Consider the following 21920-nt stretch of genomic DNA (forward strand, 5'->3'; position numbering starts at 1 on the left):
GAGGGGGGGGGGGGAAGGAAGGGAAGAAACAAGGGTTGGAAAAAAGTTCAAGGCGTTCCCCCCCCCCCCCCTCCGAGCCCCTGGGGAATCCGCACAGTCCTTCACAGTCCATCTCCAAATAAATACTACTCCCAAGCACAGGTCTCCCTAGGACATGGACTCACACCTCCCTTCTGGAGATCTAACCCTCTCAAAGTTCGCCCTCTTGTTTTCGTGGTGGAATGGAAATGGGTATGAGAGTTTGGAGTAGAGGTGCAGGTTCTAACGAACTATTCCCTGAAATAGCTGCCCTCTACAGTTAACCCTTCCTTCCCCAAGTCCTCAGGCAGAGTTGGCAAATAAAATCTAGGACCATGGATTCTGGACCCCAAATGTGCTCCACCCCAAGGCCAGGGGCAAACCAATGGGGTGACCCTCAAGCACTAACCAGTACACAGGAGAATAATTGAAGATGGAGTGAGATTTCTTGGTCTCTGGTCACTACCTCCCTCACTAGTTCCCACGCTTCCAACTCCACATCCCCACTCCGATGTCTCAGGAATGTTCCATGTATACAGGAAGTTAGCTTTGAGGGCAAAAGGGTGAAAGACACAAATGCTTCTGACATCTACTGAGCTGATTTCACCCAAATGCTTTGGGCCTGGGGAGAGTACCTGTGCCCTCCCTCACAATCAGGGCTGGGACAAGGGCCAGAGGGATGCCATTGCCCCTGCTAACGCAATACTGGCTGACCATTACCTAGAACTGATAAGGTGATCAAATGACCATACACTTCAACCTTTACCCTGGCAGAAGGCTCTTATACACCTCTTCCTGCCAGAGCCCTCCAGTGGGAGGGAGAGGACAGAGGCTGTTTTTGGAATTTGTTTTATTGGGGGTAGCATATGCTCATTGAACAGCACCCACGAGGATCATTCTGGGCTCTCATGCTTTCTCCCCATGTCTCATTACACATTAACTCAAAAAGGGACAGAGTCAATCACACCAGCCCTCTGACCCTGACCCTCATTCCCCTAAGCCCCAATCCCTTACCCTTGCCACTAGTTGAAACTCCTTTCTCCTTTCTTCTGTTCCCCAATACCTCTCTGCTAAGGTGCAGTGAAAAGGGGTAGGGTTGGAGAGATGAAATCTACCCATAATGGGATAAATATAACAAGGGCTGAGGGCTTGATATGTCAGAGCTTTCCAGAGAAATAGCTAGGAATCCTGCTTCCTGCTGCATTCAAGCCCAAGGACCGCTAGCACCAGACCCCAAAAGAATGACTCTCAAATAAACCTGAAGTTTGTCCCCTTGGCCTCCACTAAGGCCTTTACCCACTACCTCTCACCCCATCACCATGAGTCCCCCATGTGCTTGTCCTCTCCTCCCCCTTTTCTCCAACTTGTTTACTCCAATATGATCCTTGCCCCACTGGGCCCCTCTACGGTCCCTGTCACCTGACAGGGGGTGGGGAAGTGGACAAATATATAGCCCTTTCCTCTCCAAATGGCCAGGCACAGACCCCAAGGACAAAGACTCTGACTGGGTAGGGTAAGGGAGAAAGAGGTGTGGGCAGCATCCAAAGAGGACTGGGCTTTAATTGTGGAAAGGGAGGGAACAAGGTTGGGGTGGGGACATAGGGAGGGATTTCCCTGTGGAAGGGCTGAAGCCATTTGGCTTCAGTGTTCCCCTCTCCCCTGCCACCAACACTATTCCTAGGCCATCTTTCCCACTGTTGCCACCATGAAGCTGCTTGCAATGACCATGCTGCTCCTTACCATCTGTAGCCTTGAAGGTGGGTGTGATTTGGAGAGGGGGGTCCAATGAGGAGAAGATGCTGGGGGTCCTAGCCCTCCATCAGTCTTTGCTCCTATGCCCAGATCTGGCAACCAGATGGCACTAAAGGAAGATTATTCCCTCTCTAAAGCCCAGAAAACCCATCCAAAGACCTGCCTGGGTACCTATTTGGGGAGGGGGTTGAGAGCTGGAATGGGTACTGGCAGAGGTGTGGCAGGAGGCCTGGATTCACTGCTGCAAACCCAGCTAAGAAGAGTGTGTTTGTGTGTATACGCACGCACACGTGTGTGTGTGTGTGTGTGTGTGTACATGCAGGAGCTTTGGTTCGGAGACAGGCGGAGGAGCCGAGTCTGCAGAGACTCTTCTCTCAGTACTTTCAGACTGTGACCGATTATGGCAAGGACCTGGTGGACAAGGCCAAACATGCAGGAGCTTTGGTTCGGAGACAGGCGGAGGAGCCGAGTCTGCAGAGCCTCTTCTCTCAGTACTTTCAGACTGTGACCGATTATGGCAAGGACCTGGTGGACAAGGCCAAGAGCACAGAGCTTCAGGCCCAGGCCAAGTAAGTCTCCGGGAAAGGGGTTCAAGGGCTGTGGGACTGTGTGGAGAAAGAAGGGAAGGTGGGAGGGCCAAGGAAGACTAAGCTCAGGGGTGGAGATTAGGAAGGATTATGCTTAAATTAGAGAGAAAAATTCCTTTGTTACACAAAGATTCCACGTGCCTGTTGGACAGATAGGGGCAGCGGGAACTGGGCCTTGAATTTCAATCTCTAGGGTCTGTTCCTCTGCCCAATGGAGGGCTTGCCCCTCCTTCTAGAGGCTTTGACATACCAGGATGGACCAGGCAGAAGAGTTTGGGGACCTTGGTCAGTCTGCTCTGACCTCCCACCACCAAGGCCCCTGCCAGTGGCTAGGTCCCTCATGCTGACCTTTAATCCCCCACCTATCCAGGACTTACTTTGAAAAGATGCAGGAGCAGCTGACACCTATAGTCAAGAAGTTTGGAACTGATCTGATTAACTTCGTGAGCCATTTCACGGACCACAAAACACAGCCTGCCACCCAGTGAGGTGTCCAAACAATTGTCTTCCAACCTCAACTGGACCCTAGAACACCCACTAGCCAGGCCTAGAGCCCCTCTCCCTACCTATCCCATTTTCTACAATAAATGCTGAAGGAATCAAGTTATGAAACTGGTGTGTTTGTGGGGCTGGGAGAAGTAGGGGATTGGGGGAGGAGTAGGAGAAAGGGAAAAGAGAAATCTGTTCAAAAACAAGAGGGATTTGGGTATGGATGGGTGGAGAAAGGATTAAAGACAAATGATGGAAATGACAAAGTGGGGGTACCTGTGATTCTCCTTAAACCCAAGGAGTCTTCTACAGGCCTGGAAATGGCTCTCAGTGGAGCACTAAAGAGCCTTTGCATTGGACACGGAACTATGAAAGGAATGAAGGATTCATCAACTGAATCCCTAAACTTCTGAAGATCACTGGAAATGAGGGCACCCCTCAGAATTTTCTCTTAGTCATTCTATGAAGAGGAGAAAGTTTCCAAAAAATGAACCCAGGGGATATCACCTGAGACCCTCCCTTCCCTTCTGAACCAGGGGAACACTATATTCCTCCCACCCACTTCTTCCTCCCCATAGTAAAAGACCTGGATGCACTCTTCTCTCTAAAAGTGTCTCTAATTCCTCCATTTATAACCTCTCATCTAAGGGCCGGCCCGTGGCTCACTCGGGAGAGTGTGGTGCTAACACCAAGGCCATGGGTTTGGATCCCTATATAGGGATGGCTGGTTCGCTGACTTGGGAGAGCGTGGTGCTGACAACACCAAATCAAGGGTTAAGATCCCCTTACAGGTCATCTTTTAAAAAAACAGAAAAACTCTCATCTAGACTCTGTCTGGAGAAGACCCATTCCAAGCTCCTCCCCAGAATTATCCAGGTACTATTTATTGAACTGGCCTGTAGCCAGCTTAGAGCCTGGAACTAGTAGCCATGGTAGCTGTTTAAAGGCCTGACAGATATCCAACATGGTGGACATGTGGGACATGGCTATGATACCAGGAGGTTATGATACCAGGACTAAATAAAAATTGAATGGAAATGAGGCTGCATTGGAGGCTATGATACCAGGACTAAATAAAAATTGAATGGAAATCAGGCTGCATTGATGGAGGAAGACTTATAATCCCAAAATGTAGGGCAAGGGAAAATGAGGCATTTTCCAATAATAGTTTGTTCCCACTTTATCTTTAAAACAATTACTTCCCTACCCTGGCTGAGGCTGCATTGGAGGCTATGATACCAGGACTAAATAAAAATTGAATGGAAATCAGGCTGCATTAATGGAGGAAGACTTATAATCCCAAAATGTAGGGCAAGGGAAAATGAGTCATTTTCCAATAATAGTTTGTTCCCACTTTATCTTTAAAACAATTACTTCCCTACCCTGGCTCATTTCTCATATCTCATCTGAAATCATCTTTCCCCCGGATACTGGAGATGGCTCCGATTTCTTCTATACTTGTATATTGATCAGCCTTCTTAGTCTGGCCTTCAAGACCCTCACCACTCATGATTACTACCGTCCCCTTCTCTTTCCCAATACCTACTTTTTTCTCATGTGGCAAAATGTACAGGGACAAAGATCTAGTCAGTTATGCAAGGTGACCTTGAGGGCTGGCTGGTTAGAGCAGATGGTTAGAGTGTGGTGCTGATAATGCAAAGGTCCAAGGTTCCATACCTGTACTGGCCAGTGGACAAAAAGGAAAAAAAACCAAAGCTCAAAAAACAAGTTGACCTTGGACAGGTTAATTAACTTCAAAGAGCCTGAATTTCCTGATAGGGTTAGTGAGCAGAAGAAATGGTAGAATGAACTGGAAAGCACTTTGAAAAGTATAAGTCACTATGCAATGCAAAGTATCGGCTAGCATAGGGGGTTGCCGGGGATAAGCCTGGAGACTTCCAATTGGCTGCCGAGGAAAGGACTGAAAGGACTGCTGGGTGAGAGGTAGAACCGGCAGCATCTGATGAGGTTTAAATACTTCTAGATGGAGCTTCCTGGCAGTTTTGGAAACATAATAGGCACTGACAGGGATTCCTTGGCCACCCACCCATGTGTTTTGGGGGAATGATGTCCCATCTGGACTCCACATACTCCCCTTTGCCTTATCCACCTCCAACTCCTATCAGGCTCTCTAAGGCCCCTCTTGTCCCAAGATCCACTGAAAACTCACCATTCCCATAAAAGCTTCCATTAGGAACTCAACACAGAGCTAGTCATACCATCCCTTCTGCATGTTTGGCTTTTCAGCTATGCTAATTCTCACATGCATGTACTGGATTGGTACTTTCTGGATTGGTGACTATTTGGGGTTGAACAGTCAGGCTCCCCCACAACCAACCTTCATTCAATTATCAGACACAGAAGGCTACACCGGGTGCAGAAGTTATTTCTTAGGTTCTAATGTCTCTGAAAGTGCCTAGACTGCCAACACAGTCTAGACTGAAGCTGTGCTCCAGCTCCATCCCAGAGCACCTGCGGGGGGAGGGGCCAAGAGTCTCATCCCTCCCCCAGCTGCAATCAAACAAAATAATCCTGAAGTCCATTCTGTCTCTGAGTTCTGTGAGGTCAGAACTGTCTGCCTTACTCAAAACCGTATCTTCAATATCTAGCCTCGTGCTTAGCAGAGGCTGAATGTATATATGGTAAATGAATGAATGAATGGAGTCCAGTCTGTGGCAGCTTTATTGGGTATACTCCCTTCCCATTGTTGAACAGGAGTTCAGGATGGGGAAGAGAAGGATGGGTGAGAGAGTGAGACTAGAACATAAACATCAATGAACAGCATCTGAGCATTAGTCTTTGACAGGAAGGAGCAACCCTGGTGTACTTTAATTTGGTTCATAGCATCATTACAGGGGTCGGGTCAGCTGGCATTAATAGCATGGAAGCATATGTGATGTCAATCAACCATGAGGGCTGTGAGAACTAGAAGCCAAAGAAGGATGTGACCACAGGCAACTGTTCTAAAGCTACTGCGCTGGTTTCTCATGCTTCAGAGTCTCATAAGTCTCCTGGTTCTGGGTGCTCAGGCCCTGGAGATAGGAATCAAATGATATCAGGAGCTTGAGCCCATCATGCGCCCCCACCTACCCCCATAGACCCTGCCCCTTCCAAAGGTCACTCAAAATCCCATCGTCTTCTGTTGACTTCCTGGATGGGGGAGGCAGGTTCACTCACCGTGTAAACGCCATCTGATTTCTGTGGAAATGAAAAGGGCAAGGTATTAGAAACCCACACCTCCTTCAGGGTCCCTCAGCATCTTCTTCCCCACGCAGGGAGGTATCAGGCCATGGGTGTCTAGCCACCTTGGACTAGGGAGCACTCACATGGATGCTCAGGGACATGAACACACACTTGATCACATGGCCACGAACACACGTACACAAAACATAGCACACAACTCTCTCATGTATTCATTGTCACCTGAAGCTTGATTCTTCCCTGTCACCTGCCGAATATTTTACTTGTGGCTTGGCTAGGTGGCAGGGTGGGTAGGGTGAGGTGGGTGAGGGCCTCTGAGGTATATGCAGATCAGCACCAGAGATGCATGCCCTTCCAGAGGCTTCAGACCCAAGGCTAGAGCCCCAAAAAGGCTGAGAGTCTGAAAAATTGTTGATACCCAGGTGTAGCAGGGTCCATACCTCATAGCTGGCTGTAGCTGCCTTTCGCACTTGGATCTAGAGTGGGGGAAATGTTATCAGTAAAGGGGAAGTTAGTGGCGCATCCCGTTTATCTCCAAACTTTGCGGGGTAACCCCGTTTTATTCCCTCTCCTTGAATTCATGCTGCCACCACCCTCCCACTTCCCCTTCCAGCCCTCACCCTGCCCCTGCCTTACCTTGAGGCGACAGTAGAGCAGGGTGAGGACAATACCGTACAAAAACAGGATAGCATCCAGGATATAGCAGAGCTGAGGCTCTCCCAGTGCCGCTGAGGGGACAGAGGGTGCCCTTGGGGTCAGGAGCATCAGGAAGGGTCTGGTGCTCAGAGAGAAGGGAAACGGCTCTGGGAGATGGGATAGGGCCTGGGGGGAGCCTCTGGAGGAAGAAATTCCATCTTCCTCTCTGGACACCTATTTCTCTTACCTTTCCCCTTTCTCCTCCATAGGAAGTGTGAAGTGTCCTGTTGTGATGGGACTTACATGTGCTAATAGTTGAGGACTTCCCCCTCAGTCCCCAACCGTCTTTTTCACACTGTGGGTCAGGCATCACTGAGCACTTCATCCACCTCAAGGGACCCATCTAAGTTCACTGGGCTGAGACCAAAACCTCAGCCCAGAGGGGTAGGGGGAGGGAGAGGCAGTGGCAAACTTCAGCAAAGAAACCACAGGGGTGTCTCTGCTAAGTCCTGTGACCTGTGGCTGAGGGCTGGACAGGAAGGATGTGAGCTGGGGAAGGGAGGGAAGGCAATTACTCTATTATTGGTCATCTCCTAGACTCAGCTTCATTGCTTTCTGTCCCACAAGAAACTTACATATGTGAAAAACAAAGTATCCACTTTCCTAGGCCTTATAGATACCATTGGCTTTGCACACAAGACTGTGGGAATGACCACAAGCTATATGGATTCCATCTCCGGCTATTCTGTCCTGTTACTCACTCTGGGCCTCTGAGAGGGGAAGTTTTGTGCAATTAAAAAAATCAAATAGGGTCTGGGCTCCAGAGATTGCTCCTGGCCCCCATGAGAAGGACTAGTCAAGTACTGACATTAGTCAAGTACTTTCTATTCAAACATTCTTTCACACACACACTATTGCATAAACCTCAAAACTACCCTGTGAGGGAAACATCATCATCGCCATTTTATGCATGACGAAACCAAGGCTCGGAAAAGCTAACTCATTCAGTCTTATACAGAGTTAAGCAACAGAGCTGGAACCCAAATCTAGGTTTTCTGTCTCCATAGCCTGTGCTCTCTTCTTGTTATGCCGCAGTACCCCTTCTCCCTCCTCATTCCACGGCAGCAAACAAGCCACTAACTTAATGCTTCCCTCCACCTTCTCAACTTGGCTGGTGGAACTCCTCCCAACTTGTTCTTTCAATCTCCCACTTCCCTCAAGCTTACTAACTTAAGCCCCTCCTCCTGAACACCCAGCTGCCACCAACCCCCTTTGAAACACACACAGACACCCTTCCAGCATAGACAACCCAAAGGGAGCAAGTGAGAGTTTTTAAATAGAGTGACTGGAAGGGCCGGCCCGTGGCTCACTCGGGAGAGTGCGGTGCTGACAACACCAAGGCCACGGGTTCGGATGCTATATAGGGATGGCCGGTTTGCTCACTGTGTGAGCGTGGTGCTGACAACACCAAGTCAAGGGTTAAGATCCCCTTACTGGTCATCTTTTAAAAATAAATAAATAAATAAATAGAGTGACTGGAGCTTTAGAGCTGCTGGGACCTTCCCATTACTGCGCCTATTTCTCAGCTGACGCTCAGGTCTCTGGCACCGGGCATTTCATGCTACCCACCCTCATTGGCTGTTGACAGAAGGGTGCGTTAATGATGACCCACAGAAACAGCAATCCCACCTGTTTGTCTTGATTGCCCTGCCTCACCACCAAACACAAGGACAGGTCGCTGCCTTACTAAAGGGGGCTTTTTATATGTAACCAGCTATACGTCGGCTCCCAGCGCACCAGACCAAAGGCACCCCATGGGAAATGCTGATCTTGGAAAAAGGAGCTTTACCCCAGACCAGCTCTTCATGCCATACAACCATTCCTGTCCCCTGCCAAACTGATACTTTATATCAATCCTGAAAAGACAAAATTAAGTCCGGAATGAGGTAGGAAGTGGACAAGGAGGGAACTGACTCTAGTGCCCTGGGTGGGGACCAGAGAGGACCAGCCTCAAGGTATCTGTACCTGTCTCAGTGCCCCCCACCCCCACTTTTTTTTTTCTTTGTATGGCTGGCCAGTGCATGCAGGACCACCAGAGAGGACCAGCCTCAAGGTATCTGTACCTCAGTGCCCCCCACCCCCACTTTTTTTTTTCTTTGTATGGCTGGCCAGTGCATGCAGGACCCAAACCCTTGACCTTGGTATTATAACATTGTGCTCTAACCAGCTGAGCTAACTGGCCAGCCCTGTCTCAGCCCAGTCCCTGTGCCCACCTGCCCACTGTCGGCCTTTCTTCTTCTGTCCCTTGATTCCTACTCTGGATCCCAGCTCATTGTCCCTCACCACACCCTCTCACCTGCTTGTTCAACCAAAAGGAGTAAGAGCAAGATCACTGCTGGAATCATCTTGGGCAGGGGGCTGAGGGGCCGTTGAGGTGGGGATCGGACGCTCTGACAGCACCACGCAGCTGTGCTCAGCGCAGTTCCCTGACCACAGAGCTCCCCCCTTCCTGCCACGCCTTCCCCCACACTTTGGCCCCTTCCCCTTCCTGCACCAGAGACTGGGCGGCTCCCGGAAGGGCCAACCAGGGGAGCTGGGAGATCTGGGCTCTTAAGGCTCAGCCCTTCAATGACCAACCCTCTTAACCCATAAAGTAAAGAGATTTTCATTCTTGGGAAAGGCTGTCGACATCCACTATCTTTCATTCCACCCCTGCTCAGAGATACATCTATGATAAAATGCCCCTCGAGATGCCCTTAGACCCCATTATAGCCCATTTCCTCCTACCTAAACTTTATTCCCAGTCTTGATTTGAGGACGTTACCAATATGTGCGGGCAATGAGAAGGTCTGAGCAAGGGGGAACTGAGGAGAAAAGAGGAAATGGGGAATGGAGAAGTAGGAAGGACAAGAGTCAGAGAAGGGGGTGGAGATGAGCAGGAAAAATTGCTAAGACCCAAATCTAACAGAAAAATGGAGGTTAAATGAACACTCTTAAGTTTCTCATCAAAATGAAGGACAATAAGACGCCGAGAAAAACATACCAGAAGTTTGGGCATAGGGGCCACAAGGCAGCTAATTTATTATAATTTCTTCTTTGCTAGTACATGAACAGAAAGCCTGACAGCTAAGTGTACATGTACGTGTACACACACGTACACACACACACACACACATCTCCAATAAGGGATAGGCTCCGCAGAGGAAGTTAATAACCAGAGGAGATCAAATGCTGTTCCCCTGCTCACCGATCTACTTCTCCAAATACAATATCTTGGGTACCTAGGAGGTCAGAGGATGAAGAAAAAAAGTGGCGTTACCTAAGATCCAGAACTCATTACTGTGCCTAAGAGATTAAGGACTTGGGCCTATGCCCATAGTCCACATTGAACAGGAAGTGTTCAGTTTCTGTCCCCAGTGTGAGTCCCAAACCCCCTTGTCTAGGATACCTCTACTACACAATAGGTCTCATACCTATGATGGCAACGACATCTGCCAACATGTGTCCCTTAGACATCTTATCCAAACCAGCCTAGGGAGATTGAGACAGCAAAGTGTTAGGCAAGATTTACAGGGTGGGAGAAGGAGAAGAATTCATAAAAATCTCAAGCAAGATTAATAAATTATTGGATTAACATACTGGAGTTAGAATCATTGGAATTGGTTCTTACCAGGTGTGCAAAACCAGGAGCCTTGATCTTGCATCGATAAGGGCGGCTGCTGCCATCAGATACCAGGTACACCCCAAACTCTCCCTGTCCAAGGAAGAAGGTTGGGTGCCTCCATTAATAAGAACAATTTTCTCTGCCTACAAAACTTCTCTGTTCATCCTCATGTCCTCTCTCTCACTGATAAACGAGCATCGTGTTAAACATCTACCTCCAGTCCCCCACTCCACATATGGTCTTTTCCTTCCCATCCTCTCACCTTAGGAGCCTCAATGGCAGTATATGTGGCTCCTGGAGGAACCTGGTAGCCCTCAGTATACAACTTAAAGTGATGAATCAGTGACTCCATGGAAGACTGAAGAGAGAAAAAATGGAGCATAAAAAAACCAGATCCAAACTGTCTTCTAGGCCTTCTGCCAGCACAGAAAATAATCTCTCCCCTCAGAGAGACTAAAAACCCACATGTAAGTCAGTGAGCAGAGAAGATACATAATAAAACAAGAGAGCCATGGGAGGTTAAGAATCTTATACAGTGAATTCCTTGAAAAAGAAAACCTGAAAGGTAGGACTTAATCCAAGGATACCCCTCCCCAGACACTAGTCCTCTTCCAATACTCCACACTTTCCCTTTCCCTGCAGCCAACCTTCATCTCTGCGCGCTTAGGTGGAGACACTTTGGCATCATCAACCTTGATCTCCCCAGCAGGCATTTTATTCAGACACTGTAAGATGATTCGAAGGGACTGGCGCATCTCCTCCACTCGACACAGGTACCTGAAGTAGATGAGACAGTCTTGGAGCAAGAGAAGTACAGTCAGAGGAGCAGGTATGCCCTGGGACAGATATCCTTTGGCTGACCTCAAAAGAGTTAGGTTTCTCACTCTTTTCTCCTAGTACAGCATCTCTGCTTGACTTGGCAGCCCATATAAACCCTGAAGTCTTTTGATTCTACTATTGGGTACTTCCCCAATACCTCTCAGATTCTCAGACCATGGCTTGTGGTATAATTTCCCTCTTTAATTACCCTCTTAAACACTTTTTGGACTATACAAAGGGTGAAAGTCAAATGAACTAAAAAACAAAAACAAAAACCAAAAAACGACACAGTAGCATGGCCAGTTAGCTCAGTTGGTTAGAGTGCAGTGTTATAACCCAAGGTCACAGGTTCAAATCCCCATACGAGCTAGCTACAAAAACAAAAACAAAAAACAAACAAAACCACACAGTAGTAAATCTTACTCCAAGTCAGTAAATAGGAGTAAAATTTGAAGCTTAGAATCGAATGGAGGGTCAGCCCATGGCTCACTTGGGAGTGTGGTGCTGATAACACCAAGGCCACGGGTTCGGATCCCTATATAGGGATGGCCGGTTAGCTCACTTGGAAGAGTGTGGTGCTGACAACACCAAGTCCAGGGTTAAGATCCCCTTACCAGTCATCTTTACAAAAAAAAAAAAAAAAATGAATCAAGTGGAAAGAGAACTGGATCAGGAGGATTCTAGTCTCAACCACTACTAACAGAATAATCCCAGGCTAATCCCTAACTTCATGCCTCAGCTTTCTCAGCTATAAAATGCAGCCAAAACTAGTTCCATCTAAGACAGGGATAATGTAAGGGATGCCAAACATGAAAGTGCTTTGAAAAGCAACCTAGTTTAACACACATAAGAGTTCCCATAGACATTGGGAAGTAGGGTAAAGAAGAAAGTGGCAAAGAGAAAAGTGAGGTCAGGGAAACTAGCTGGACAATGAGCTAAGAAAGAATTTGGGCCTCACCTGTCATAGCAGTCCCCTCGAGAACCAATAGGAACATCAAACTCCACCTGGTCATAAACATCATACGGCTGGGTCTTCCGCAGGTCCCACTGAATGCCTGAGCCCCGGAGCATCACTCCACTGTAGACAGTGTAATGGGGATAAAGACCAAGCTTCACAAACCAAGAAAGGAGGCACATTCTTAGTCTCCCCTTTTCCTCTCCCACACTTGGGGTGTGGGATACAAACTCAAAGCTTGGCAAGAAAGCCAAGATATTAGGCTAGAACTCCCCCACTTCCACTCCCATCCCTAAAGAGAGAAGTTATATTCCTCCCACCTAAAGCCATAGTTAAGCGCATCTTCTGCTGTTACAACCCCAATGTCAATTGTCCGATTTCGCCAGATCCTATTGTTGGTCAGCATCTATTGATCAAGAAAACTGGTGTGTTAATACTCTTCATTACATTCTTCAACGACCTCAGTCTATTTCTTTACAATGGGGACTAAAACCCCACAAGCCCTTCTTGGAGGAAAGGAGAGATTTTTCCCATCAACTCCTATCTTACCTCCTCCAACTCATCAATCCGAAGAGAGAAGTTCTTAGAAAACTCATAAATGTCATCCATAAGCCCAAGGGGTAGGTCCTAGAAGCCAAATGGAGGCAATATTGAGTATAGCCTCCACTAAGGAGAGCCACCTTACCCCAGGGATACAGGGTTAGTTTCCATCAGCCAGCACTGCCCTCTAGTGGCCACAGAGGAAACAGGCCTGAACTAGAAGTTCAGGGAGGCAGGGGAGCAACTTACCTGGTGCACTCCTCCTGGCCGGATGTACGCAGCATGCATTCGGGCTCCAGACACTCGCTCATAGAACTCAAACATCTTGAGAGGACACACTGGGAATTAGTGGCAAAGTCCTGGGCCCCTAAGTTCCACAACACAGTGGCCCATTTCCCTGCCCTCTGCTTCCTTGTGCCCAACCAATCCGTCATGACAGAGGGTTCCTAAGAAGATAACTAAAGTTAAATACATCTTCTCCCCCTAAATGTTCACCTCATGTTCTATTTTTAATCTCTTGTTTCCTTCACACCTTCTCTACTTCCTTCCATATTCCTATCCTTTCTTCACCCTCATACCTTTTCTCTTTCTTCAAACATCCAGAAAAAAGGGGTCATAGCCCCAATGTCCAAGGCATGCGTGGTCAAAGCCATGATGTGGTTCAAAAGCCGTGTGATTTCTCCAAATAGTACTGTAGAGCAGTGAAGAGAAGAAGTAAGAGCCAAGGATCCAGGCTGACAGAGCAGTCTGGGCAGAGCCTGGTGTCTGAATACTAAGCTTGGGTTCAGTGCTCCTAAGATGGGGAAGGGTTGGGGAAGGCACTGTGCAGCGGTCACAGTGGGCCATAGGAAGAAGGGGCGGGGCATACCTCGGATCCACTGTGCCCGGGGAGGAGGCTGGATGTTTAGCAATTTCTCCACAGCCAATGAATAGGCCTGTTCGTTACACATCATGGACACATAGTCTAGCCGGTCAAAGTATGGAAGGGCCTGGGAAAAGGGAGGAATATGGGTCACATCAAACAGGCACAGGAGTCCACAGTCAGGCTGCCAGAAGCTTTGCCCTCAGTGGGCATCAGAAGTTGGTGCTGCATAAGCCTTCATAGTCTCAGAAGCCCCAGCAAGGCAGGATGAAATATCCAAATAACCAGTATTATGCTGGTAAATGTTTAAAACTGGATCTCCAAAGTCAGGGGAAGACCCTGATTTGTCATGTTTGCCAATTTCCATAGTAAAAATACTCCCACCACAGCCAGTTTTAAGCTAGGTAACTGAATGCAGCATTGGGAAGAGTAGCACACCATTATACAAACACAATAAAAGTAAATATATCAAGGACATAGCATAGTAAAATGTAGTAAAAATGCAGTAAAATAAGGAAGTGACAAGTTTTGAGTATTTCTTACCTTTGTTTTTAACGTAATTATATAATTTTTAATAATGGCTGTATTCAACAACTGGCTTACAAAATTCCTGAAAACCTAATAATCAGGCTCTTGTGCGCCAGTACAAGCTGGCTGCAGCATGCCATTGTCAAGAGTCCTCTGGTCTGTTTTTTCTTTGTTTTGGGCAGCTGGCCGGTATGGGGATCCGAACCCTTGACCTAAGAGCCCTCTGGTCTGAGTGACGCCTCTGCCAAAGAGTGCCTCAAACTTTTAAATCTCCCTCTTTTCTCTTAAGTCTCTTAAAACCGAGATATTGAAGGAAAAAGGTAATCAGTCTTAGAAGTATCTGGGAGTGAGGAATTTAAGGAAGAATGAATACGAGGTAGAAAATGTCTTCCCCCAGAATGCCAAAAAAGCTAAGCCCTAGCTGTCTGCTGAATTAGCTTCAGCTTCCAGGAAGAAGGTGGAGCTAAGATGTCCCTTTTGGAACAGACTGTTCTTGTCCTGATGTCACTGTGACGTGGGATAATGCTACAGGGGTTAACCCACAGACTCTGGGACTAGAAATCATCATTGCCTAGACTCTCTGGGTGAATCGCACTCTAGTCACTGTTCATCCCAACATAGGCTGGGTCTAAATCCTAACCCCACCATCCTATTATCAGGACCTTCCTTCATGACAGTAAGAAAAAAACTTCAGATTTCTATCCCAGATCCAACTCCTTCAAATCTGACCCTTAGCACTTGGGTCACATAGTTCTCCTAAAAAACGGTAAATTCTGTCACAAACCCCCTCCGGGTCACTGTGACTCATTGAGGGTTTAGAAAACAAACTTGAAACAGCTGGAATATACAAGAAGCAGCTGTTAATCCTAGAGAGCTGACGTCTCTCTTTTCTTCCCCTGCCCCTAGAGACACCAGTTTTGACGCACTACTATGATATAACAGCAGGGAAACTGAGGCACCAGTGGAATGGTAAAGGGGCCAACCAAAAGTCAGCCAGAGAAAAGCCTGGAGTGTAGCTCCAGCTCCAAAGCACTGCTGCTGGATAAACCAAATCCAAATGACTCAAAGAATCCCCTGCCACCTCCCTCCATCTTCTCAATCAAAACTGTCCTAATAACCTCAACAGACCATTCCCCTCAACACCCTCCCTCCCCTGAGGTTCTGGTGGCAGCAAACTGGCAAAGACCCAGGCTAAAGCCCAGATCCCATCAACAGACCCTTCTTCACCCCCCACACCTGCAGATATGTCTTGTATTCAATGAGCTTCTCAGTGCCTCGGTGCAGGAGCCCGATGTGAGGGTCACACTTCCGTACCATCTCCCCACTCAATTCCATCACTAGTCGCAGAACTCCATGAGCTGCTGGGTGCTGGGGCCCAAAGTTCAGGGTTAGGTTCGACACCATTTTGTCCTTTGGAGGGTCCACATCTGAGAAGTGGGAAATAGTTCAGGGCCAAATGGTAATTCCCTTGGAGACCCCCATGAGACAGCAGTAGTTAGCCTCTCCCTATAGATCTTCCATCTCATCATTCTATACCTTTTTAATATCATAATATCCAATATAAACAGGAAGAAGACCATTAGATGGGAAAAAGGAAAGGGAGGTCTAAACTTTCTTTCTTTTTTTTTTTTTTTTAAAGATGGTTCTTAGTACAAAACATAAATAAGGAGTTTGAGTATGTTCCCCTGGGATAAGGAAGGATCCCTGAACTAGATATTCCCTGTTTTGGAAACCTGGTAAGATCACGTAGGGGTCAAGGGAACACATCCCCTTCAATCCCCTGAAGGTTCTTTGAAAAATCACCTCATAAACACAGATTAATATGAAGCAAAGGCATGATAAATTTTATTATGTCATAGTTTAATGTGACACTGGAGCCTTCAGAATGCAGACCCAGAGATATAGGGGGAAATTGTCTGTATTTTTTTTTTTTTTTAAAAAGATGACCAGTAAGGGGATCTTAACCCTTGACTTGGTGTTGTCAGCACCACGCTCAGCCAGTGAGCGAACCGGCCATCCCTATATGGGATCCGAACCCGGGGCCTTGGTGTTATCAGCACCACACTCCCCCGAGTGAGCCATGGGCCAGCCCGGGAGATCTAAACTTTCTGATGAGAGGGACCATGAATGTCATTCTTTCCATGTCTTCCAGAATACCTTTTTAACAATAATAATAATAATTAACACTTATATAGCCCTTATTATGTACCAGGCACTATTCTAAGCATCATACTTTAATTGATTCAATTTTCACAACCACCATATGAGTACTAGATAACTATTATCATCCCCGTTTTATTGGAGAAACTGAGGCTGGAGAGCTTAAATGACACCTCCAGGATCACAGAGTTAGTAAGTGGCAGAACTCCATGGTCCAAACTCTTAACTACTATGATATACTGCCCTCCAAATGTATCTGATGAATATATCTGATGATTGGCCAACCAATCAGGAAACATATGTTTAATGCTTACTACTACTAAATGACAATTCGTACCTTCAGGAAGCTTTAACTTTAATTTAGGAAATAAGCACATGTGAAAAACTCATAACACAGGTCAAATTTATAAGTTACCAAGTAAGTGGCTTAGCCATTAAGTATTAAAGGAAAGAAACAACACTGTGAAGACTTCATGTAGGTAGGATCTGAGCTGGTTCTTAAATTCAGAAGATAATATATATAGGTAGAAGGAAGAAGAGGCATGCAGGCTATGGAATCAACACATGCCAAATCTTAGAAGCAGGGAAGGAAACATCTGTAGAACTCTTATTAGGACTTCCCAAGAGGCAGAAGATTACTGTTGGGAGGCAGTAGCGGGTAGTGGTTCAATGATCAGTACAGATCACTAATAACGATTAACATTTACAGAGGACTTAATGTGCCAGGCACTACATCTCAATTAATCCTTACAATAATGCTATGAAACAGATACTTTAGTCACTGGTAAATGAAGAGTTTAGATTTGAAACCAGAGCCCTCCTTTTCAACCAAAATTCTTCCCGTAGGCTTTGGAGACAGACCGACCTGAACAGAAATCAGCCTGTGTGTCCTTGATCAAGTTTTAATCTCCCTGTACCATAATTTCCTCACAATTGGGATAATACTCTCACAGGTTGTTGTAAGGATTAAATGAAATAATGCATACAAAAATGCTTGGTACATGATAGGACCTCAGCTATTGTTTTTTTTTTGTTTGTTTGTTTGTTTGTTTTTAAAAGATGACCAGTAAGGGTTTTTTTTTAAAAAAAAGATGACCGGTAAGGGGATCTTAACTTTTGACTTGGTGTTGTCAGCACCACACTCTCCCAAGTGAGCTAACCGGCCATCCCCATATAGGGATTCAAACCAACAGGCCTTGGTGTTATCAGCACCACACTCTCCCAAGTGAGCCTGGGCCGGCCCTAGGAACTCAGCTATTGTTATTGTAAGTTCTTTTTGTTCTTTTTTGGGCAGGGGAGGAAGAGGCTGGCCAGTATGGGGATCTGAACCCTTGACCTTGGTGTTAGCAGGCTGCGCTCTAACCAACTGAGCTAACTAGCCAGCCCTACTGTAAGTAAACAACTGAGCTAACTAGCCAGCCCTACTGTAAGTTCTTGAAAGGTAACTGGAAGTACCTTTGAAGGTTTTTGAGCAAGAAAATGAATGACATGATAAAATGGTATTGGGGAAGATGAAGGTGATGACATTGTATAGCATAGCTGGAGAGGGGACAAAATCAGTGGCAGAAACCCAGTGAATAGACTCCTGAAATAATCAAGGTCTAATACAAGACAAATTTGAACAAGAGTGATGACCGTTATAATTAAGAGAAAGAGATGACCAGATATGAAACAATGTGAAAGAATCTACATAATTTGGTGACTTACTGGACACAGACTTGGAGGGCAAGAGAGAGAAAGAGCCAAAGTTGACCAAAAAGTTTCAATCCTGAGGGATTAGGGTGCCACTGATCAAAATGAAAAAGTCAGGAAAAAAAAAAAAAGAGAGAGAGAGTTTTGATGGGGAAAAAAGAAAAAAGTGGTTTGTATTCAGGTAGGTTTCATTTGGGTGCCAGTGGGAAAACCACCTTGTCCAGAGAGTGAGATGGAAATGTATTGAACCTGAAAAAAGTTGATGCTAAAGTTTAAAATTTGGTAAGGACCTTCGGGTATTGGTTGGTACCTATTCTTTCCTTTGTTTTGGAATGACCCTCCTTTCCTTCTCTACCTGACAAATACCTGTTATTATTACTATGTTTATTGAATTGTGTCGTGAAAGAAGCAAACATAGTAGCGGCTAAAACTTGCGTAACACAGACAGCTCAAGAGCACTTAGATATAAGCTTGCAGCAGGGATGGGTGTGGATTGGGACAGCAGCTCTGGGCACTCACCATTCCAAGGGGGAGGCTTCCAGTGGGCTGTTTCCTTGGTAGGAAACATGACAGCTCCCCCGAACTGCTTTGCCCATTCCACATCTGGTTGCCATTGTTGAACACCTCTGGGGAGTTAAAGACAGATCCTAGACAAAGGGCCTGAACAGGGCTTGGTTCCTCTGTTCCCATTCACTCTCAGGTGGGCCCACGGAAGGGTGTTCTGAATTCTTCAATGCCAAGTCACTGACACAGAGTTAGTACAGCTTTGGCAAAATACGCTGGAACTCTACAGGTTCCATTGCTAATAACAACTTATTCCTGAAATCACTTCACCCATCACCCTTGTGCATGTAAAGTTGGGGATCCTAGCTCCTTCATATTTTCATCATATTCATAGTCCCAACCACTTGAATATGAATGTAAGAAAGGTGTTTATTCAAGGTCAACCTAAGACTAAGAAAAGAAAGAAAGAGAAGAGAGAGAAATCATTCTGGCTTCTTGGCTGAGCTCTGCTCAGGTATGATGGGACAGGTGCACTCAAATTACTAAAGTTGAGGTGCAAGGTCTCCCACTCCACTAATTTCACCTCTGGCAGAACAAGTTCAAGACCCTCCCTCGGCCAGAGTAGGCACCACTGCATACTGGACCCTGAGAAATCAGGCTTGAGCGAAGGGGTCACGGGCCTGGGTCATTCTTTCCCAGAGGGTCACAGGGCCCGTTGAGTATCCCCAGACTTAAGAAACCCTAGCCTTGGGGAAAGCGCGTCAAGAGTTGCTCTCGGTCTCACCTGCTGGGCTGAATCGGCAGTTGGACCCCAGTCCCAGGCCGCAGCACCTGGGCCGCGACGCCCCGGAGGCTGCACAGGGCCCTTAACGCCGCCATCTTACCCGCTGCAGACGGGGGGAAGGAGAACCGGGCGGAAGTGACTACAGCGCGCCTCCTGGAGGACTTCTCGCCTATTGGTATAACGGAGCCGCCCTCTTGGAAACTGGCGGGGTCGTCAGTCACTAACGACAACATCCGGGTTCTGCGCTTCCGCTTCACTCGGGCTTAAATGACGGTGACTGCCGTCATCTTTACTGAGGGCGGTCACTCCCACGGCTACTGGCTGGCTTTGGGAGGCGTGAGCGAGCGAAACTTGCCTCTCCTGCCAGAGGCAACAACGTACTTCGCGCCCTCTCTCCCACATTCGCGCGGCGGTTCCTTCCCTACTGTCTTCCGCCTTGGCCGCCCTCCTGCTATAGTCCTGCGCTGTGATTAGGTCTGAGCCCTGCCCTTCTGGGGCAGCCCCAGGCTTTGCCAATTACCTCCCCATACTGACTCCAAAAGATTCGGAGCGGGGGTTGAGGGGAAAGCTGGCCTTCCAGATGTCCTGAATCGGGACAGGAGAAGGGGCCCATGTGGGGCTGGGCGGGTCTGAGAGCTCCCGCCAAACCCAAATAAAAAAGATAGGATGCCAAGGCCACTGGCATTGGTGGCTCGAAGCGGGTGCTGGGGTGTGTGGGAGCCTCCTCATCCCAGATGGGGAAGGAGAAGTTCTCTGTGGGTGACCCTCATATTCAGGCTTCCTGAACCTACAGAGTCACAGACCCAGGAAGCGCTCTTAGAGATGACTCACACCCTACTTCCATGCTGGATCCATCTCTTTTCTTTCATGTCTTTCTGGCCCTGCCACAACAACATAGAAACGTAGCACCAGGAGTCTGATCCCAATTCTATATGGACAAAGACCAGCCTTGGAGGCTGGTTCCTGTTCTCTCCTTCTGCCTCCAGCTGGGCCACCCACCCCTTGAATTTGTACAACTCTCCCACCCTGAGCCTGGAAAGAGGCCTTTTCCGGCTCTCCCCTAGACTGGTCCCTGGGACACAGCCCACCAGTAGCACAGCAGGGTGGGGCAGACAGACCAGGGGAGTGGCACAGACAGAATTCTTAGCAGCAAAGAGAGGGAAAAGCCAGACTTTTAGCCTGAGAATTGACCTAATGGGAACAGTACCAAAGGGTGGGGCCAGATCCTTGGCTATGGGAATTGACCAGGACCTGGGGTAGACAAGGCAGCTCCTACAGAGCCAGGAAAGAGGCTTAGTCCCCTTACCCTCCTCATTCCCCACCCTTTCCCTGGGTCTTTTCTCCCTCTATAGTTAAAACTGTAAATATAGTGATGGGGGAGGGCGGAAGGACTGAATTTATTTGCTTTAATCTAGCCTGGGAGATGTCAGGATAGACTCTGGGCTGCTTGGCCCTGGGGGCAGCTTGAGCTGGGGTGAGGGCTCCTGAGGGGCTGCCTAGGACACTACATCTTTTGTGCCTTCTCCCTGCTCCCAACGCCCCCCCCCCCCCCACACACACACTGCTGCTGCCACTCTAAGGCCCTTTGTCTTTCACTGCTTAGTCACCCTCTTTGTCCCCATCTCAGATGGGAGGGTGGAAAGAGGCAGCAAGAGTCCTCTGGTGATAGCTCCTCTTGCCCCTGCCCCTTCTGGTCTCCCATCCCTTGTCTGACTCCTCCAGCCCCAGCCTCCTCCACTTAGGACCAGGGTCAGGGCGCATGGTGGGTCAAGAGTTAGGTCTGGCAGTCACAAGGGTGGGTGATACAGGAAGTGATGGGCACCAGGGCAGGTATTAGAGACCTGAGCAGGAAGGGAGGGGGAGAGGAAGTACTCTGACGGATGTGATGTAGGGGACAGGAGGTGACAAGGCAGGGAGTGAATAGGAGAATGGGGGCAGTGGGTGGGAGGTGGTCTACCTCTAGGAAAGGGAAGGGACTGCTGACTGCACTCTCCTTCCTGGGGATTTCCGGGGGAAATGAGTGGTCATGGGGTGGGGTGAGTAGAAATTGCCCCTTCTTCTGAACCCTTTACGTCCTTGCCTTGAGAGTTCATGCCCAAGACCTCTTTTCTGAGTTCCCTCCAATCCAGAACCAAAAGAATTATTTGTCTGCTTTCCCAAACACTACCTCTTCCTCCCCAGCCACTTTCCCTACCCAGGCATTGGGTTCCTGTTTCTCTCAGAACCCTAATTTCCCTATATAGCCAATGCTGTCTCTACCCTCTCCCTGCCCCATGGAGATTGAGAAATAAAAGATTACTAGGTATTCCAGGAACAATTGGGTTTTCAGGGCAAGATGGGGCCAGAGGAGGGAGGCAGGAGGGGATTCCCTCAGATCGAAACTAGGTAAATCTAGGTTCCTGAGAGAGTAAGTCCTGCTTGTGCTGGGGGATGGCTGACTTGAGGCTGAGGGAGGATTTAGGGCATTTGGGAGTGGGTAGGAGCAGGGCCAAGAGCCTGGGGAAGCTACTGGGAGCTGGGCCAACAAATGGGGAGTCAGGAAGTGGGAGGAGGAGCCCTGGGGGGAAAAGGAGGCAGAATGACTGTTCCAGGCTTTAGAGGGGGCGGGTAATGGTAACTCGGTAAGGGGGAGCCTGAGGGAGAGAAAGAATGTTAGAGGAGATGCCATCCTGGATCCTCCTTCTATAAAAGAAAAAGTCATTAACCCTTCTTGCCTTATCATCTGCCTC

General features: G+C 47.8%; 3 protein-coding genes across 4 annotated transcripts in view; 1 reads left to right on the plus strand and 2 right to left on the minus strand.

Annotated features, from left to right (window-relative positions):
• The window catches only part of APOA2 (apolipoprotein A-II), a 3431-nt gene extending 471 nt beyond the window's left edge, over positions 1 to 2960 (plus strand). The window contains exons 2-4 of the mRNA XM_008580188.1: positions 1700 to 1775; positions 2207 to 2339; positions 2728 to 2960. Of these exons, the coding sequence (XP_008578410.1) occupies positions 1724 to 1775; positions 2207 to 2339; positions 2728 to 2845 (303 nt within the window). The 5' untranslated portion in view covers positions 1700 to 1723 and the 3' untranslated portion in view covers positions 2846 to 2960. The remainder of the gene's footprint in view (positions 1 to 1699; positions 1776 to 2206; positions 2340 to 2727) is intronic.
• A 2550-nt stretch (positions 2961 to 5510) lies between these two features.
• On the minus strand, positions 5511 to 9291 carry FCER1G (Fc fragment of IgE, high affinity I, receptor for; gamma polypeptide). The gene is made up of 5 exons (XM_008580194.1): positions 9040 to 9291; positions 6684 to 6775; positions 6488 to 6523; positions 6024 to 6044; positions 5511 to 5878 (listed from the first exon to the last, which is right to left on the minus strand). The coding sequence occupies exons 1-5, from the start codon at positions 9086 to 9088 to the stop codon at positions 5816 to 5818; spliced, it is 261 nt and encodes an 86-aa protein (XP_008578416.1). The 5' UTR covers positions 9089 to 9291; the 3' UTR covers positions 5511 to 5815.
• A 441-nt stretch (positions 9292 to 9732) lies between these two features.
• On the minus strand, positions 9733 to 19305 carry NDUFS2 (NADH dehydrogenase (ubiquinone) Fe-S protein 2, 49kDa (NADH-coenzyme Q reductase)). 2 transcript variants are annotated; one of them, XM_008580195.1, is made up of 14 exons: positions 19192 to 19305; positions 18423 to 18529; positions 15288 to 15478; positions 13530 to 13650; positions 13240 to 13352; positions 12911 to 12985; positions 12671 to 12748; positions 12442 to 12527; positions 12125 to 12244; positions 10995 to 11124; positions 10610 to 10705; positions 10354 to 10437; positions 10157 to 10214; positions 9733 to 9964 (listed from the first exon to the last, which is right to left on the minus strand). In XM_008580195.1, the coding sequence occupies exons 1-14, from the start codon at positions 19284 to 19286 to the stop codon at positions 9927 to 9929; spliced, it is 1392 nt and encodes a 463-aa protein (XP_008578417.1). In that variant the 5' UTR covers positions 19287 to 19305; the 3' UTR covers positions 9733 to 9926. The 2 variants fall into 2 exon arrangements, with proteins under 2 accessions (XP_008578417.1, XP_008578418.1); XM_008580196.1 differs by lacking the exon at positions 18423 to 18529 and having other exon boundaries at positions 19192 to 19298.
• Positions 19306 to 21920: the final 2615 nt, after the last annotated feature.

Source organism: Galeopterus variegatus, unplaced genomic scaffold (assembly GCF_000696425.1).
Source record: "Galeopterus variegatus unplaced genomic scaffold, G_variegatus-3.0.2 Scaffold2044, whole genome shotgun sequence".
NCBI lineage: Eukaryota > Metazoa > Chordata > Mammalia > Dermoptera > Cynocephalidae > Galeopterus > Galeopterus variegatus.